The 20,217-nt window shown below is 41.2% G+C and overlaps 1 protein-coding gene across 11 annotated transcripts in view; it reads right to left on the reverse strand.

Moving 5' to 3' along the window:
• Positions 1-20,217, reverse strand: part of arvcfb (ARVCF delta catenin family member b) — a 339,618-nt gene that overhangs the window by 14,770 nt on the left and 304,631 nt on the right. For 9 of the 11 annotated variants that reach the window (XM_074669433.1, XM_074669436.1, XM_074669427.1 and 6 more), the window contains 6 exons: positions 9,870-9,997; positions 6,366-6,516; positions 4,695-4,887; positions 3,180-3,291; positions 2,853-2,940; positions 150-203 (listed from right to left, as the gene is read on the reverse strand). In XM_074669433.1, the coding sequence (XP_074525534.1) occupies positions 150-203; positions 2,853-2,940; positions 3,180-3,291; positions 4,695-4,887; positions 6,366-6,516; positions 9,870-9,997 (726 nt within the window). The remainder of the gene's footprint in view (positions 1-149; positions 204-2,852; positions 2,941-3,179; positions 3,292-4,694; positions 4,888-6,365; positions 6,517-9,869; positions 9,998-20,217) is intronic. The other 2 variants (XM_074669434.1, XM_074669431.1) reach the window with 1 other exon arrangement.

The raw sequence follows: 20,217 nt of genomic DNA on the forward strand, positions 1-20,217 counted from the left end.
AACTAAACAGATAAAAAAACCATCCTGGCAGCAGAAAAAGAGCTACTAGAAGATAATTCATATCAAAGAGGACACTATTAAACACCGGAGGGAGATAAGAGGAGAGCTAGCTCTTCTCGCTTTGAATAATCATACAGTCTGACTCTTACCTGGACCCAGCTCATCCATAGGTATCATATCACCACTGCCACATTTCCTGGTGCCTGAAAAGCATTCATATACTGTTTGTATGTAAACATGAAAACTAAGAGCCTGAGCCAAACACTGCTGCTTTTCAAGGTAATGATGCTCAGCCAGTGATTGAAAAATGCAAACTGAGAGTGGGCAGGGATGCAATCTGTGTGCATGTATGAATGCAAAGGAAAATAAATAATGGGGAACAAGGCCAGAAACCAGGACACCAAACTGCTGCTGTGCCATAGACTCCTCTGTCAAAGAGATGTTTGTTGTAAGGCCAACGTGCCGCCCAAGTCCCCAAACGTCCTCTACACCCCTCTCCCACACACTGACCCAAAGCTGTTAAAGAAAACCTCCATCCCACTTCAAACTAACATCAGGGTTTGGAACAGTTTTGACATCTCTGACCCTATTCCATCAGTTTGAATCCCCAGATAGAGGTTCAAAAGGAGAGTTAAGCATGTAAAGAAAGAGCATTACTCTATATTCTGTCAGTAAAAACTTTCGAACAAGGTCAATACCGTTGGTTAGCTATTCAAACTCCCATGTTATACAATTAAAACAGCCCTTCTGCAGCTTATAACACCAAAGCTTCACCACACAGAGGATGACGGTAATAATGTGGAAAGCTCAGACATTTGAGTCAGCCATGAGGAAAAAGCCTTACACACCCCGCCAAACACTGACTTTAGACCTGTTTTGAGGACTCAGTGGCTAAAATGCAACAAATATTGTTGCAGAATAATTTGTAAATATGTGAAAAGATCCATACATACAGAGACATCAATGTGTGCACCGATCCACAGATGCATAAACACATCTGCAAATATTTAGACCAAGTTGTAAATGAATTCATAGTAACTTTTTAGGGATCGGCATTTCAAGCAAAAATACTGTTTGATAGTAACAGCTAACCATTAGCTGATTCTTCAGACAGTTCCCCCTGACGACACAAGTAGACAAAGATCCATTCAGATATGGTCTTTGAATGGATATGGTCTACTTATAAGTTCCAGTTTTTAATATCAAAGTTCCTCTCAAAACTCTTTCGCGTTGCAAAATTCTGTATTTCTCTCTGCTCCTTTTACAGGCAACAAGCTCGTATGCTTTCTCATGTTACTGGGATTGTTTTTTTGTTATTATGGATGTTTTTGTTATTCATTGGCAAATATTAAGGTTGTAAAATTGAATTTCAGCCAAGATCTGATAAAAAAACTGAAAACCTCATCAAAGCATGACCCATCAAAAGTAGCCAGAAATTCGAAATTTTTGGAACTGAGTTTTTTTTTTTTTTTAAATTCTTTTAACAAAATCCACAATAAATATTTGCTGAACCATTTTGTTTATTATTATGTATGTTTTCTGTATAACATTTGATAAATTGGGCATTACTTTTTTGTGAAGTTTTTAGTTAATATGCATTCATTTGAAGCAGAAAATGCTTATTCTAAAAAAATAAGTAACAATTTTGATGTCTTTTTTACCACAACTTATTGAAAATTAGCAATGACTTTCATGAAAAAAGTGTGTGGATGATTTTATGAGAGCAGCCAAAATATGACTTCAGCTGCCTTTTGTCAAATGATAACTCTCAAGAAGGAAGAGTACTTTTTAAAATTATTTTTATAAACAGGCTCTTAAGGAATCTTTTTAGTATGTTGATGAGAGAGAGATCTTAGAAACCCATGTACCAAATATGATACATTTGGGGATATAGGATTAAGATGAAACAACAGTCACATAAACTGTTCAACTCTCAATCACTAAATAGTTATTGATATATACAAAAAACATGACTCATCCCAATCACTTATGGCTGAAAAGTCAAGTGTTTGTGTTCCAGGAGTTAAAAGTACAAACAAATGAGTTACAACTTTCAGACACCTGGTTGTCTGTTTGCCTTAGGCTTCTGTTCCACCTGGCACAAATCTGCAAACGTGAATCACGATCCGCTCATGCACGTGGTGAGGGTTTGTTTTCCCTGAGCTCAGGCTCACAGGTATTCCTTGGTGGAGTTAAATAAGGAGTTAATTCATGGAAACAACTCTCCATAAGGTTTATTTTCTTAATATGATACCAGGTTTTCTTAAAATGTGAGATTTTGACATAATGAGGGTGAAAGCTGTTGAAAAGCAGCGCTGCCAGCCTGTGGGTATCCCAGAGTGCTTTGGGCATTAAATCAAAGCATCTTGGATTGAGGAAGTTATTTAAGACTCTTTTATCTTTTTTTCCCCTTTGTTTTTCTTTTTGTTGTTTTCTTTGCAGGGATTATTAAGTTGTGAATAAATAAAGTGTTAAGAGTTTATCAAACTTGTAAGTAAAGCCTGATATCTTATAGTCCTGTCCCAAATATGGAGCCTAATGTGCCCTCATTGGGAGTTTGCATTGACAAACACCTAAATGTTTCTCATTTTTCTTGCTTCAGCATATTGTTAATCATCTGGTCTGACACCTGAGGCGGTGACAGGTATTAGAAATCACCATGGACTAAAGCTCCGTCTTAGAGGTATTTGTTGTCAGCTTCAAAGATCTGCACTTCTAACCATTTCTATTTAGTGATATCTCATTTTTATTTGAAGGACAGTCGCTGGGATTTCGTCAACTCTATCTCACCCAATGTGTCCTCCAAACAGTCGCAAACAGAAGCAATCACAAACACACACACTCTGTCTCACCTTGGTTTTTCTCCATCAGTGGCAGAGTGGTGTCATCGTAGCCCGGCTTGCCATTCTTTGTAGCTTTGGGGGTGGCTGTCACTGTGGGCTGAGAGATAAAGCAAAGCGCGCAGCATGTGAGCTCAGACTGTGACACTTTAGACAGAGATTATTGTTTTTTCTTGCAGTTCTGGGTGAGGACTGGTAAGCTTCATCTTACACATCTATAAGACCTTGATTTATGATGTGCAGGATGAATAAAACCTCTGGCCTCTGACACTACAGCAACAACACTTAATATTTGCATTACAAGCACTGAAAATCTCTTACTGGATCACAGTGGTGTACCTGGAAGTGGCTTTTGTTCCAGCCGTCCTTGGTCAGAGCGTTCCTCAAGTCTTTATAACTCCAGACCGTCTGCAGCACGTGGGACGCTGCCTTCGTTTCACGAGCAGATTGACTGAAGATGTAAAAACAGATATTTAACCAGAGAATTAAAGTCAGAAACCTCATCCAACCCTGAAACAGGTTAGGACTGGGTATACTAGCACACTGCAATCAACTTTTACTCAAAGACATCAAGTCCCATGAGAGGCTTCAGGGTCTAGTTTTTAATTCACAGCCAGATGAGAGCACATTTCCTTTCATTAGCTACCTCTGAGCCACCAGTATTAATTACATGTGGGTGGGGGCCTCACTTCAAAGAAAGCTAATCTCACAAGGCTGCAAAGACACACAGCCGTTTGGTCTGTGATTTCACTCAGTAATCATGCTGGTGGAGCCACTCTCCATGTGAACAATACTTCTTCGACAGGAGGAGTTTTTGGAATATACATCCTGGAAATAACCTGAGAGTAAGTTTTATAATCATGCTGTTGAGGAGGACTCGGCGACCATCCTCAGTCTTGTATGAGCAGAATCATCAGAGGCTCGTCGCTTCAACAAAGACCCTCCAGTTTTGAAAGCCTATTAATTAATGTGTAGTGGGTGGTGGTGTTGTGCTAGCTAAGCTTGGGACATTAGAGACACATTTTATTATCTCCATGAATACTAATGTAAATGCTCACAATGCAAACCACATCCAAGGTCAGGCTGTAATTATGACATGTATAAAGGCTTTGTAGTAACCATGCCCACACTGCTGACATGGTTTAAACAAAGATGTAGTTCAGTCCACAGTCTGCAACAACACTGTGTGCGTTAAAGCAGTCATGAAAACAGCAGAAACTACATTTTAACGACAACAGGGCTGAACTCAATGTATTTGAGGAATCTTATTTGGTCAGAAACATTTTTTTAGTGCTGAGTGTGAATTGGGTACAGACAATTTCAGGTGTAAAAAAGTATTAACCAGTAAAATCCTCAAAAAAGAGAGATTTTCAGTCATCATTTTACACAAAAAAACTTACTGTTGGGTTAGATATTCACAAACAATAAGAGGACTATCACCTAGTAGATGTCATAGTTACAGAAGTAAAGAGAGTTGCAAGAGATGTCTAAAGCCTTCTCAGCTGTATCAACATATAAAAAAAACACTTCCCAAAAAAGACTTTTTGATTGGATCGATACTTAGGTTAATATTTATAAAGCTTGAATCTAAAACCTACTGAAGAAATTATAAAGAAGACTACCTTGTCAGAAATTAACACATAAAGACAAGTGTGCTGCCAGCAGAGAGAGCAACTTACGTCAAAGCTAGAAAAGCATCAGCAGTTTTTTTTTTTATATCAACAAAGTGTAAAGATAAGATCAGAAAACATGTTAAGCTGCTTCTTTAATCTGATGTCAGAATCAATACTGAGAGGTATTGTGATGTTTTTAGACTCATAGTGCAGTGTATGGTGTTCTGGATCTATGTCTGACCTGGTTCTGTTGATGGCGACCAGCTTCTCGATGGCCTGGGCCTGAATAAGGGAGCGGGCGTTTTCCGAGCTGTCAGTGACGATCTCATGGATGGTGTTGAGGATAGCTACCACCGTGTCCTCCTCCAGGTTTTTGGCCGGTCGCTGCTGACCGCTGGGCAGGTTGCTCACCAAGTCCCGCATGGCATAACTTCCTGTAAGGTCAAGGTGTTTGTGGTTAACCCCATGACTGTGCTTCAGTTTAGTCTTCCAGATGCTCTACCTCTAAAAGTTTCTACAGCTGCTTGTTCATACATAAATGTTTCTTACAGCATGATGTATACAACAGATTATTTTTTTTAATTTACCCCCAATACTTCCTGCTTCTATCCCAGACTTCACACATAAATTAAGGCACAAGACAAACTAATAAGGAAATATAAATCTTTATCACACAACTTCTCCCATCTATTTCATTTTACAGCATTTGCTAAATTGATAAATGCCCCTCATTAAAATGCTATGATAAAGAAATCACACAATACCATTATGGCGCACCTTTGTCATACACAGTATATATATAGAATAAAACATTTTTTAAGTTTTATGTGCAACAGTTTTAAACTTTGAGGTGTAAAGCTGTTCAGGTTTTGTGGTGAGGAGGAGGAGGGCTGGTGGGAAAACATTCAGCTAAAAGTTTCAGCTGTTTGTTCCATATTTTGAGTTCACCCTGATGCAACTTTTTGTGCCTAGTTTGACATCCACAGAGGACAAAGCAGAACCTTTAATCTCTCTGTAGATCCTGTACATAGACTGGTAGTGATGCTTCAATTATCAGTTGAAACTTTTCTGTGAAGGGATGCAGCAGCAGCAGTTTTAGACATTGAAAATGATTATGTATTATATGTAAATTGTTGACGTGTTGCAAAGCTCTAATTGAAGGCGGTATTGATCTTGTTCTGATTTACAACCTGCCTAAAAAGTAGGTTTTCTCTAGAAAAATCAAACTAAGAAACAGAATGTCAGTAGTTTCACCTTGTTTTCTGGTTGTTAGGTCATTATAATGAATTTAATGTAAATACTTGAAGTTACAGTCGATTATTTCTTGGCCTTTGTGCTTTTATGAATGGATAAGACAAAGGATAGAGTGAGAAACTAAGAAAGAGTAAGGAAAATGTAGATAATGGAATCAAAGCCGGGCCGCCTGCTTCAAAAACAATTGTGTCTGTACTTTACCACTTGGCTACAGCTCTCCTACAGTGAATTTCTTGACCGTATTTCTTCTGTAAAGCGTGATGAAGACACAGCAGGAAAGATGTGAAACATCCCAAATAGCCCAGAAACTTTTCACAATCCCTGCTGTTTCTGATGAACTCAGACCACAGGAACCTCTGAACAGTTCTGGCCCCACTTTAGGGTCAATTGTTGATCAAAAAAATACATTCTTTTCCTCTATTCTTTACCATGTAGCCCCAATGGGCTTGGCCTAGTGGTTAAGTTGCACAAACCTGGGTTCCAGCCCCTTCCAGTTTACTGTCCTATCCTCTCCGATTAAAGGTGTAAAAAAGGAACCTTTTGTCCTTTGTCAGAGCTTTGTCAGTTGTTGTTGCATTAAACTTGGGAAAACATTTCATCCTATACCCACATCTGTTGATACAGTCATGCTTTGTAATGACCCTGTTTGTTGTTTTACCGATCAGGTCTTTGTTGCGGCGGTCGATGGACAGGTTGCGCAGTGCGATGGCCACGGCTCGCACCACTTTGTCAGAGTCCGAGCGCAGCAGCTCCACCAGGATGGGAAGTCCCTTCTCCTTCCGCACCGTGGCTCGGATGTAGTTGGACCACTAGAGCAGACAGAGAACACGATGTCACTGCTTTAATGAATTCAACCCCTGACCTCTGTGTGAGGGTGAGTGAGCACACGCCGTCAGCGACATCCTGTTTGACATTCATGCAGAGCTGGAGAGCCCACCTGGGAGCTGCTCAGCATGAGGACACATCTTTCTTTTGACCACTGGGAGAGCAGCAGAGGAGTCTGTGTCACCTCCATGACACCAAGTACAGAGCCTTTATTTAATCCTTTTTGTTCACACACACACACGCACACACACTTCACATGTGCACACTCTTAATTTGTCACTCATTAACCAGAAGGCCGCTCTGCCTGCTCCTGAGCTTGACTTATTCACAGCATTACGCAGCACGCTCCGGATCAACATGTGATATAATTTGTCTTAATTTAAACATCAGTAGATTTTACTTCTCATTTTTCTGTAACATGAAACATTAAGTTTGACATAAAAGAGTTTCTCATCTCAGCATCACTACCCCAAGAGATGTAATTAAGCAAATGGCATCCCCAACATAACCACTAGGTGGCAGTAGCACACCTTTAAACTCAGGTCTGCTGAGCTGAGAAGAGGAAAGGGATGAAGAGGATTTAAAGAAGAAGCTCTGATATCCTCTGGGGGAGCAGAGACATGCTTTGTCCAGATACCAGATGTGAAATTGAGATGTGTAAGCAGCTCCACAGGTTCCTGAGCTTTGCCAGAAATTCTGATTAGCTGTAATAAGAAAAAAATGCAGCACAGGAAAGAGGAATTTCACCTCAAAATGTTCACCTTAGCTGAAAATCACTAGTGCTGAATTATTAATCCTGAATATGTGAGGCTAGCTCAGGCTGGATGGTAGCTGGAATAGTCTGTGTGTTTCTCCACTCCGGGCAGAAATGCTTGATACTGCTGATGAATTCACACGACCGGAGGATGTGTTTACAGTCTGGCACAGGGGTGTTAAGAGAAACGCTGTTGTGATATTCCCTGCCCTAGGCTGAATGTAGCTAGTCTGCTGAAAAACTAAGTGACCGCTCTTGCCTGGGGTGCTGTGGGTAAACTGGCATCTGACAACTAGCCCTCCCAGTTGATGATATTACTGCCTGCGAGGCAGAAAACCTCCCAGCAGCTCCGCAGATGCTCTAATTGGGATAAATGTCGGCAGTTAAAGTTCTCATAGCATCAATCCTCAGAGGCAAACATTCAACAGACAGGAAAGTTTGGTCTCGTACATCATGTTGCTCTTATCTGGACATGTTTTCCCACTTAGATTGAACATTTTTGTACAGACAGGCAGTAAAAGTGTATTAGGAGGAGTTTATAACCCTTACTAGTTTTAAAATAAGGCTGCATCATGTACAAAAAGGCAACACCAAACAGATAATTTCTCTTAACTTTCAAATATGTACACACAACAAGATGTGAGTATAAAGCTGCATTACTTTTTACACTAAGATGAGTGTGTGTGTCAGTCAGAAACACACCAATGTGATGTTGTATGATCCCATGAGTAAAAGCAGACAAACTAAGTAGAGTCTAACTACAACCTGCTGTAGTGATGCCTTCAGCCTGTAAAAAAGCAAAAGGCTGAAGCTGGTTGTAGGAGAAAATGTTCGGGACACACAGTCTGTGTCTCCTTCAGCGAGAATTGAAAATGTGATGTAAAGTTTTATAAAAACAATAACACTTTCCAGCTGACGTCCGCCTAAGGGGTCTGACTGTTTACCTCAAGTTGGTGATCCAACAGAGGCTCCATCTCTTTTCAAACTTCTCTTTCTCTGTGAGAACAAGCCAGGACTACAGCGGGGAAATTGTCACTGAATTAGCTGAGAACAGGGTGCTCTCAGGTCTGATTGGCCATGACCTTTTTTCAATTCGTTTTCAATTTGATGAAACAGTTGCAACATAAACACGTCAGAAAACACAGATTTGTTTCCTAATTCATAACAACTGAAAAACAGATAAGACGATTAATACGACACAACTTCTTTTTTCATCAGTAGTTTAAATCATATTGACACAAAGATGTGATTTCAGATTTTTCTTTCATATTAAAATCAAAGTTATTGGTGTTTGGTGTTAAAAAGAATGTTCAGATGTTATGAAGAAAGCATTTCTTATCCTCTTGTTAGTGCCTGTATTTGGGCTGCATCACTCTGACAGGGTTTAAGGTGGAAAAGACGTCTGAAAACTGAGGTGGTTATCTGATACCTAACAGGACTGATTTGCTAAAAGAATTTGGAGGAGAACTTTGGTCCTGAAGTTGATCTCAAATTTCAAACTTTTGTCGTTGCTGCACAGTAATGCAGTGGATTTTACAACAGTTTCACTGACTTGAGAGTTGCCGTTTATGTCTGAATATGTGATTAATCAAGTGACAGCTGCAGAATTTTTCCAAAGTATGTTTAACCAACATGTGCAAATAGATAGTGAAAAAATGTTCACGTCACATTGTTTTTATCATTTTGCCCCTTTTGGAAAATTGCTATAAACATCTTTAAAGAATGGGTATTGTGCTTTTCTTAATGATAAAAAACAGGTGTTACGTAACAATGCTGGATGTTTCAAACTGCCAAATATTCACATGTTGTAGAAATCCTTAAATCCTTCTGTAAGCTGATCAAATTGCTCTGTTTTTAAAATAGCTAAACAACTTCATGAGATCAGGTCAACACAAAAGGATCTCCTAACTTGGAAATGATAGAATAGGGGTGCAAGCCTCAAACACCAAGGACTGCTCATAGCTGTGCCCCTGATAGCCAATCAGAGGGACGGGGTTTGTGAAATGGGGAGTCTTAAAGAGACAGCAGCTAAAATGAAACATTTCAGAATGAGGCTGAATTAAGTTATCTAAAAGACAACTGTGAGAAAGAAGTGTACTTTTTAAACTCTAAATCATGTAAAGCTACTAGAGGATAGTATAAAATCTAAACAAAACCCTCTTTAATTTTGAATGAATCCACGCTCACAGTGGCAGTAGTGGCTTCACTCTGTCTGTATTGATGTTAGCATCCAAAACCTGAGCGCCTTGAATATCTAAAAGGCTAGAACAGTCTGAGTTTGCAGCCAATTCAAAGATTTTGACACAGGTGGAGAAGAGAAAATTGGTTTAAAATGACCAAGATTCCTGGACCCTTTGCATGTGCCTTTAAGCCCATCTGGATGATATCTTCTTTCAAAACCAATATTCATCATTCTAAGCATAATCTGCATGTTATCTTTATATTACAAGACTTCCACATAATGAGGTTAGAATTGAAGATATAAGTTGCATAATACAGTATACTGACAGAAGATTTCTACGTGAAGGTCATTATGAGAACCGTGTGTATGTGATGTACCCTCCTCCCCTGCCAAAGACTCACAGTCCATTGTCCAGCGCTGAGGTTCTGAAGAGCCCCTGCAGCAGCCTCCAGGGTGTTGTAGTTCTGGCTCTCAGTCAGCAGAGATAGGTACAGCCTCACAACTTCAGGCTGATACAGCAGCTCAAAGCCTGCAGGGAAATACACGGAAACACACACACACTGGTTAGACAACCTGCCAAGATGGACAGGCCAATTAGGCTGTGTGAAGGTATCGGCAGGACTGTGCTGCAGGTTGATCTCAGACCAGCCAGAGAGTGGGAGAAGCTCGACCATGACTAAAAAGAAAAGCTCTGAGAACAGTGGAAAACACAGAGGACTGAAATGAGCTCTGATTGCATTTTGTTCTGCAAAGTTTCAGAGAAAATACACAACGTTATATAAAGTCCAGGCTGACCATTTGGTTTCCCAACAGCCTGCAACAAACTTCACAAAGAAAAGCTGGAGCAGAGCCCAGGATCTTTCCTCCTGCTAATACTAAAGCATTATGATTCCAAATACTTGAGGAATATAAATGAGGAGAACACGAGGAGGAGAGAGTATTGATCCGATCAATCCCCGAGTATTTGAGCGGGAGGTTTATCTCTATAGCACATAACAGATTCCAGCACAGTCAGTCATTAGGGCCTCCCTCTGATGGAAACCTAATTACATTATCAGCTATTAGACAGCACAAGCACAGGGAGAGACAAAGGCGTCCAATCACATCAAATCACATTTATACACGCTGGGTTTTTCCTCTACTGCACAAACTGCTTAACGAGAGATCAACGACACAGAACAGATCAATTTAAAGAGCAGAGATTATACAGGGAGAAAAGTTTTAAAGTCAAGGACATCTCCGAGCTGTTCACATCTCTGGAGGGAGTCATACATTTTTTATGGGCGGATGGATCCCAGCACAGGAAAGGAAGACATTTCATCAGATTGTGATGACTTGAGCAAAACAATTCTCTATTTTCATGATCCTGAAGGCAAATTTGGGTGACATTAAAAGTGAAAGATGGAAAAAGTCCAAGGTGGTTATCACACTGTTGATCTACAGCGAGAGTGGGGCATCGAAATAAGCCTGAAGTAGGGCCTGAGTGCTTCAACAGGGGGCACAATCTTCTTTAACACACTGCTGCAGAGCAAGCTGCTGGCTAAAATCTCCTTCAACAGAAACACCGTTTCCCCAACAGCTTCCCTCCTATCCCCGACAACAGCACACAAGCAATTTTAAATCCTCCTTCAATCCCTCCAGGCTCAAATTAAAGAAAAATATAACCCACTGTTTCTTCCCATGTCTTCTGAGGCCAGCATTTCCAAGGCCCTGTTTGAAACCCCTGTATTATGTGGGCAGGGATGTATAGTAACTCTATTTGATGGATGCACAAGGGCTGACAAGGCCCCTGGTACATTTTTAAACTGCAGAATAAGAAAATCTCTTTGTAATGCCAGTCTGAGCTGTGTCCAAGTATGAAAGCATGAATCAAGACCTTTAAAGGGGAACATGAGGAAACTACGAGAGACTCAGAGGGTGAAAACAGAAAGTGAGGGCGGTGTGTTATTTGGATGCTTGAGAGGTATGACAGGAACACACAAACTGACATTTGTGCCTCTAAATCCACATCTCACACCCATAATTTCCAGAGAGCGGAAGTCCGGACTGCCAGATTCAGACACAGCAACATAGTTGTTAACACCCAAAAAAAGGAGGTTTCATCCCTGTGGCATTTCACCCCCCAAAAAATTCATTTCCAGAGTGTGTGTGGGAGGAAGAGCCAGGTCGGGGAATTCTTAACTTATTTTCAAAGACGCAGCAGAAGCAGGAGGAGTCGTCACGCTCGAGGTCCCCGGTCGTAACCATGTGCTAAAACATGAATCACATCAATAGGCTTCCCAAGGGGCTACGCAAGAGGGGCGAGTCTGCAAACCAGACACTCAGCAACATTCTGCATGCTCCTCATATTTCTGGGCCTACTGGGTGCACACTCAGCAAACTGGAGACCATGTTGCAAACGCTCCTGTTGACACACACTTCATCTCCGAGGCAGATTCTCACCGCACAAAATGACAGCCGCGCTCCACCTTTTTCACCACGCTTGACTGTGCGCTCTAAGACTGTGCTGCGTCTCTGTTATAAAATCTGCAAATCCACATTTCCTCCTCCGTGAAATTCCTGTGGTTTTGGTTTGGCAACCAACTGAAGCAACTTATGAAATTGCCGCTTTAGACTCAAGACAAAAAAAACGTCTACTGCTCAACAAAAGGAAGATGGGAATGGAGGGAAATTCACTGGGCCTTTAAACTAATTCCTTCATCCTTTAGTGAAATTATCTGCAAGTGAGTCAAAGAAGCTCTTGTTTTCTTTTTTTCCCAGAATCCTTAGAACAGGCTTCATGTCAGCCAAAACTGCCCTAAATTGCTGCTAAAAGCACTCCCAGGTCAAGCTTTGTCATCCATTGTATACTCCAGTGTTGTTGTTGATGTCATCAGTCATCGTCTGCTGGCCTCTGGGCCAGCTAGTTATCAGTTAGTTAGGCAGAATTACTATTCAGAGGGGAGACGAGCTGTCAGAGGAACGTGACCTCGGCTTTGCTCAGGGGCAACACACAGCCCTGTATTCTCTGACAGACCGCAAACATGATGAGACTGAGGACAGGGGTATCCAGCAAGGGAGAGTGAATGTGTGCCAGTCCACTGATTTTATAGATAACAGAGCATTCAGGGAATTCTGGTTTTAAGTATCTTTGTGGCAAACAGCTAATTAAAGTGACAGTATTTAGCACACTGCAGGAGTCTGTGCTGTAAACTGAACTGTAACAGGATACAGCACAGGCTCAGGCTCCAGTTTGAAAGACATGTACTTTAATAACCATAAAAGTAACATATGAATTACCTTTTTTTTTTTTTTTTTACTTTAGCTCTGTAGATGTTATTTCTTTTGGTGATTTCTGTAAAAATCAGCCACTGTGTGTGGTCAAACATAAATGTGCCATCATTACAGACTGGAATCAAACCTCACCTGTTCCTCAGGTGTCTCCTGATACCAGATGATAAGTGGTCAGTTTTTTTGCAGTGTTACGTGCTGTATAAATATCAGTAACCTTTGCTTCTGACCAAGGGAAATGTATCCATGAGGGAGCAATATGAATAAAAAACATCAGGATTTTTTATGTGGTGGGATCACGATGTGGATTTTATCAGGAATGTTTATTGTGATGTTCTCAGGACAATTATGCTCTGAAAACTAAAATTTTCCACCCAAATATTTCTTATCCTGCTTTCTGGACTATTTTTACGCACCATTTTTTTGTATTTTCTGCAACATTTTATAACCTTAGTCTAGTTCTGTGAAATTCGTTTTTTGAACTCTGGATGTTCGTAAAGCACATTTTCACATCATGATAAATCCATTCATTTAAAGATGTCAGCTGTAAGACTTGTTGAGTTTCTGCAGAATGTACAGAGCTTTAGTTTTAAACATGTAGCCTATGTAAAGTCCAAATGTAGTTAAGTGACAGATAACTAGATAAACTTTGGTTTTGCTAGTGCACTTGACACAAAATGCAAATGTACACAGAGTTTGAAATGTGATAAATGGCTTTGTAATAAGTAGCTTCTTTTAAATCTCTTTCAAAGACACATTTGCACAGATGTGCTTTCATTGGAGATTTTAGCTGAGTGTGTTTTAGTTGTCAGAATGCTTTTATTTTTGTTTTTTACTTTTTTCTTTGACAGTATCGTGGGCAGGATTTTAAATCCTGTATCCTTTGTTGTTTAAATTGTTTTAACCTTTTACTGTTTTTATTTTTACAGATGTTTTCCTTTCTTTCATTTGGCGGTGGTTCTTAGCCTTTTGTATATTTCTCTATTTTTGCTCACATTTCTCTTTTACCTCTCTTTCACTTCTTCTCTTCTATTTCTTTTTATTGTGTTTTTATGGTGTAAAGCACTTTGTTACTCTGTTTTAAAAGCGCTATACAAATAAAGTTGTATATTATTTTCATTAATATTATTATTATTATTGTTGTTGTTATAATTATTGCTGTTTTTGTTGTTGTTATTATTATCATTATCAGATGGGGGTGTTTAAATGGAGCTTGTGTAATTGTTGTGTAATTGATGCCAATCTTCAGAATAACTATGATTTAAAGCTTTACATGCAGTATTTCTCAACTGAATACCCAGCATTTGTATTAAAGTACAATATTTGGGCAAAAACACAAAATTCAGAAAGAAACGTCTTCCAACACTAAAGGCTTAAACATGGACACAAAAAGAGAAATCAATCGATATCTGAGTTCATTACAGTGAAACTAACACCAGTGCCAACTCCATGTGAGCTGAGGCCAGCCTGTCTGTTTCCTCAGCTTGGCAAACAGCCCACATGACTTCGGTGCCTGAAGACTGCTGCTGAGCTCTGCTCTATAACCAGGCAGGCAGACAGACAGACAGACAGACAGACAGACAGACAGACAGACAGACAGACACACACACACACACACACACACACACACACACACACACACACGCAAAAAAAAAAAAAAAAACCATAAATGAACACAGTACATCATGCACATAAATAACATGCTGAAAGATCTGCTCTCCTCCCTGAATGAGGAGAGAGGGAGCAGCAGTAGGTTCCTTTTCAAAGCTGAAGATGTGGCGACAACCTCTGCGATGGAGGCGACACTCAATTAGCACCCCGGCCCTGAAGAGGAGAGGCTTTGTGGCTCTGCGGAGCGTGAAAACTGGGTTAGAAACAAAGTTTAGCTGAAGAGATTGAGTGATGCTGGAGACGAGCTGAGCCACTGCATTGATCTGGTTGAAGGAGTTTCACAATTGGGTGCAATTAAAGCCTAGGTGTGACTGTGTGACAGGCTGGTAAATGATAATGGATTACCTGATGGGTGGAAAAGGGACACATTAACTCAAACATGCATGTGAATGTGATGGAGACTTTACTCTTTTAGCCAGCCTATAAGACAGTGAGCTGCATTCGTGCAGAACTGGATTCACACCTGAGCAAAAACCTATGTGCACACACACACACATATACACACAAAAGCACACACCGAGCCTTCTCCTGGCCATGTCAAAATCTGATGTTTATCGATCCAGTCTGCCTACAACGGGTACATCCTTTTTCTACACAGGCGCTGTACTGGCTCTATTTATTTCCAGGATACTAACAGCACACAGCACTTCCATCGAATCAGGGAGACATGATGGCGTATCACTTTCTACAGCTCATAGGGGAGTTTTGCAGCGCTGGTGAGGGACAAGAGAGAGATGGCGGGAGATAAAGAGAGTGGCAGATGGGAGAGATAGAAAATACAGCAGAAAAAGAAAAAAAAATGCACCCTGTCTGTCATTTTTTGTAACAGCTTTTGGTCTGATCCAGTCATACTGCTTTTGCAGGAATATTGCTGTAACACATGATCTAACCTCTGCACTTCTGATGATTGTTTATCTGGAATTCTGATGATTTTGAGGACTTTAGACGCCTTCTGCTCTTACTTTAATTTGTTCAGATTCTGCAGGTAAGTGTCTGAGACGGACAGACAGACGGGGTCATATCTACCTCTAATGAAACACATGCATAAATACAGGGAGTGCAGAATTATTAGGCAAATGAGTATTTTGACCACATAATCCTCTTTATGCATGTTGTCTTACTCCAAGCTGTATAGGCTCGAAAGCATACTATTAATTGAGCATATCAGGTGATGCGCATCTCTGTAATGAGAAGGGGTGTGGTCTAACGACATCAACACCCTAAATCAGGTGTGCATAATTATTAGGCAACTTCCTTTCCTTTGGCAAAATGGGTCAGAGGAGGGACTTGACAAGCTCAGAAAGGTCAAAAATAGTGAGATTTCTTGCAGAGGGATGCAGCACTCTTCAAATTGCCAAGCTTCTGAAGCATGATCATCAAACAATCAAGCGTTTCATTCAAAATAGTCAACAGGGTTGCAAGAAGCGAGAGGAAAAACCAAGGCACAAAATAACTGCCCATGAACTGAGAAAAGTCAAGTGTGCAGCTGCCAAGATGCCACTTGACACCAGTTTTGCCATATTTCAGCACTGCAACATCACTGGAGTGCCCAAAAGCACAAGGTGTGCAATACTTAGAGGCGTGGCCAAGGTAAGAAAGGCTGAAAAATGACCACCACTGAACAAGACACACAAGCTGAAACGTCAGGACTGGGCCAAGAAATATCTCAAGACTGATTTTTCTAAGGTTTTATGGACTGATGAAATGAGAGTGAGTCTTGATGGGTCAGATGGATGGGCCCATGGCTGGATCGGTAAAGGGCAGAGAGCTCCAGTCTGACTCAGACGCCAGCAAGGTGGAGGTGGGGTACTGGTATGGGCTGGTATCATCAAAGATGAGCTTGTGGGGCCTTTTCGGGTTGAGGAAGGAGTCAAGCTCAACTCCCAGTCCTCCTGCAAGTTTCTGGAAGACACCTTCTTCAAGCAGTGGCACAGGAAGAAGTCTCCATCGATGATTTTCATGCAGGACAATGCTCCATCACACGCATCCAAGTACTCCACAGCGTGGCTGGCAAGAAAGGGTCTAAAACAAGAAAAACGAATGACATGGCCTCCTTGTTCACCTGATCTGAACCCCATAGAGAACCTGTGGTCCCTCATCAAATGTGAGATTTACAAGGAGGGGAAACAGTACGCCTCTCTAAACAGTGTTTGGGAGGCTGTGGTTGCTGCTGCACGCAATGTTGATGGTGAACAGATCAAAACACTGACAGAATCCATGGATGGCAGGCTTTTGGGTGTCCTTGCAAAGAAAGGTGGCTATATTGGTCACTGATTCGTTTTTGTTTTGTTTTTGAATGTCAGAAATGTATATTTGAGAATGTTTAGCTGTTATATTGGTTCCCCTGGTGAAAATTAATGGTTGAAATGGGTATTTATTTGGTTTTTAAGTTGCCTAATAATTATGCACAGTAATAGTCACCTGCACACACAGATATCCTTCTAAAATAGCTAAAACTAAAAAATCCCCACTCCAACTTCCAAAAACATTCAGCTTTGATATTAATGAGTCTTTTGGGTTCATTAAGAACATGGTTGTTGTTCTATAATAAAATTAATCCTCAAAAATACAACTTGCCTTATAATTCTGCACTCCCTGTAAATGAGTCCATTCTTCTGGGGAAAGCCTGAAGTCATCGACTCTCCAGTTTTATTCATGCACATTTGACCACAGCCGCCTCTTCTTTATATAAGAGTGATGTTATGTAAGAATACACCCTGCCATAGGAGCACACTATGGCGCTAATGAAGATTTTTGCATGGCACCAGGCTGCAAACAGCAGTGGCTAAAACAGCGCATCATTAAAAGTAGTATGCCACCAGTATAATAATGGTCGTGAGTCTCTTGGGTTCATTAAAATCCAAAAAGGTGAACGCTGGAGCCACGTAAACAAAACAAGTAAATTGGCAGGGTTCCCAGGGGCATACGAAAGCCTTCGACAGCTCTACCTTGAGTGGTACGGTTTTTGCAGATAATGCATATTTTTCACTCTGCTTGAAGGACCAGATGGGTGGAGTTCACAGACGGAGTCAGTGTTCCCATGCATGATGGGTAATTAAAATCAGACAGGCCATTAGGCATGTTAATCATGAAGCAGAATCATGTTTTCTTATCTCCACTGACCTGGGTGTTTTATTACTTCAGTTTTACAAAACATGCACATATTTCTTAAGGTTGAAACTTGCAAAGGACGGCTGTGACCTTGTGAACGGAATTGATCTTTACTTCGATTTGAGACTGTTAGCATTGCTACAGAGGAAAACAAGCGCTGAGTATCGACAGGGGAGGGTGAGAAATTGCATTCCATTTGTATTCAGGGCATTCCTCTTAAAGGCAGGCTGAATGTAATTAGTTGTGGACATGTGATGCATTTGAAAGCTGAGATTTATACACTGAAAATAACTTGATTGACTTTCAGGTTCTCTCCCTGCAGCTCTATTCAGAGTCATTTCTGGTGAACCGCAGTGAAAATCTGCTACCCCACATGGGCTGCACTGAAAACAAACTCTCTTTTATAAAAACAATTTGACCCATGTCTGGTTTAGTTGGTTTAAAAAAAGGCATGTGTCCTCATTTGAAGCTGATGGGAGAACATGTGATGGAGGCAGACTCGCATTCCCTTCCTCTCTCCTCACCCTCCCAACAGACTCAGAGCCCAGCCGAGCCAAAACAGAGAGCGGTGCCAGGCTGGAAAGGCCGTCCACCCCCCGGTCACCCCTCCAGACTGACAGGGTCCAGGAGTCACAGCTTCAATTTCTCCTCCTCTGCAGACTGGCTTCTCTATGAGCAGCCCCAGGGCGCCACACATTAGCATACCCACATGGTTGCTTGGCCTTAGTTTGTTGGATGTTGACAAAGACAGGCAGAAGGTGGCAACTGGCCCATCTCTTGGACAGCTACCCATCAGCTCTGGGCCACAAAGATGCCCCGGTGTGATGAGGGGGTGTGAGAAAGAGGGGAGGGAGATGTGCAAAGAGACAGTGAGCACAGAGAAAGAGATATTGCTGATGGGATATGCAACACAAACCCCTCCCTCCCTCCTTCCTTCCATCTTTGCCATTTCACAGCAGGGGTCCAGCTCCAGTGCTACCAAAAGTCTGCTCCATGAAAGCTTGTTTCCTACCATTAAGCACAATGGGACCCCTTTCAGAAAGCTGCCTGCGCAGTGACAGGGGAGTACTTCCTCTTTCCTGTGTTGATAGGACAGAAAAGTCCCGCTGTGGGCTTTTAGCCCAGAGAGGACACATCAGCACCGGTAGCAAGAACACACTGACAAGCAGACACCAAATTGTCTGAAACTCCATCTCTCCCACTACAACCTCTGAACTTGAGCCACAAACATCGAGTCAGTGGGTTTCTAGCTCTGCGGCTTTCTTAAGAATGTGCCTCAGAGCTATCCGGCCCCTCGCTGGATCAACCTGGGTAATGCTTTGGTTGTTTGTATCCAATGTTCCAGCAGCTAATGTAATAGCGTTTCAGGGCCTGAGGTGGAGGTGTTAGTTTATATTAGAATCCCTGTCAGGAGGAGATGTTATTTCCCTCAGGAGGGGAAACATATTGACAAGATATGTCATTTTCAAGTTGTGTGGAGTATGAACAAGGCTTTCATAACATTTTGCAACAACAACAAACAAATGGCTTTCATGGTTAATATCGTCTGACAACACTCGCTGAACGACACTGATGTCTCGTTTGTGCACAAAGGACACTCAGGGAACAAAAATGGACTTGAGGGAGGAGTAAATTACATTCCTCAGAGTTCTGTGTGCCGTATAAACCTGAACCTGGATATCTGAGACAGCACCTCAATACCTCAGTGAGACCATTTTGAAAGGAGGTTAAAGGCCAGCAGCTCGCAATAATGCACATAACTGAGACAAAGTGTTCATCCTGCTGGTGATTCACCCCCAGCATTCTTCAATGAATCACTGTTATGCTGTGTGAGACTTCTCCTAAATGCCGCTATACTCCCACATAATACGAATACCCTTTGTATCGACATACAGTTATAATTACATTACCGGGAAACGTCTCCTGGTCGTATTATGAAGCTTTTCTGAAGGCCAAATGATACATAATGAAAACAAACACAGCTCTGGTCAGCAGAGCTTTGGTGCTATAGGTAACTGAAGTCTAACTCGATGACTGGAGACATGAATGGATCGTGGATGGGATTTTTTCTTTTTCCCTTTAGGTAGCAAACGTTTGCAAAGAAACAAACATAAAAGACATTTTTCAATGTTTAAACTGCACAATCTGTGGCATAATTCCATGAAAAACTCAGTTCCCATGACCACTAGCACTCACTGTCATAGAGACATAACAGAGCTAACGTAACCTCACTCTTTATTTTATTGATCAACTCTCAAGTTTGAACAGACCACTGCAGAATAACTGCTACAAGTGGGTTGGAATGAACATTATTGCTAACAGCTCAGATTGTGTTTTGGCCCGTGCTCTATCACTGTCCTGTTTAGCTTTCTTCTGCTCTGACAGTCCAGCTTCAGTGTCAACCATTACTACAAAGTAAATCACAATCAATCGTTTTATTTAGAAAAGGGGAGAGGTTATTCTTCTCAGTGTTAAACTTTGACAGCTGGTGTGATGTTGTCAAAGGCACTGTAAATGAATTCATGTTCTTCTGGAAAAATCCGATGTAACCACAGATACTGAGAAACAGCAGTGAGAAATAACCAATTAAGGTGCTTATCATCTCAATTTACATCATGGATAACGAATTTAGAAAAGTGTGACTATTGCACTGAAGCTGTGAGTAAGGAGGCTCAAAACACACCTCTTTGCCTCACA

This window comes from Halichoeres trimaculatus, unplaced genomic scaffold (assembly GCF_033239565.1).
Source record: "Halichoeres trimaculatus isolate MK-OKI-2021-1 unplaced genomic scaffold, fHalTri1.1 fHalTri1_scaffold_5, whole genome shotgun sequence".
NCBI lineage: Eukaryota > Metazoa > Chordata > Actinopteri > Labriformes > Labridae > Halichoeres > Halichoeres trimaculatus.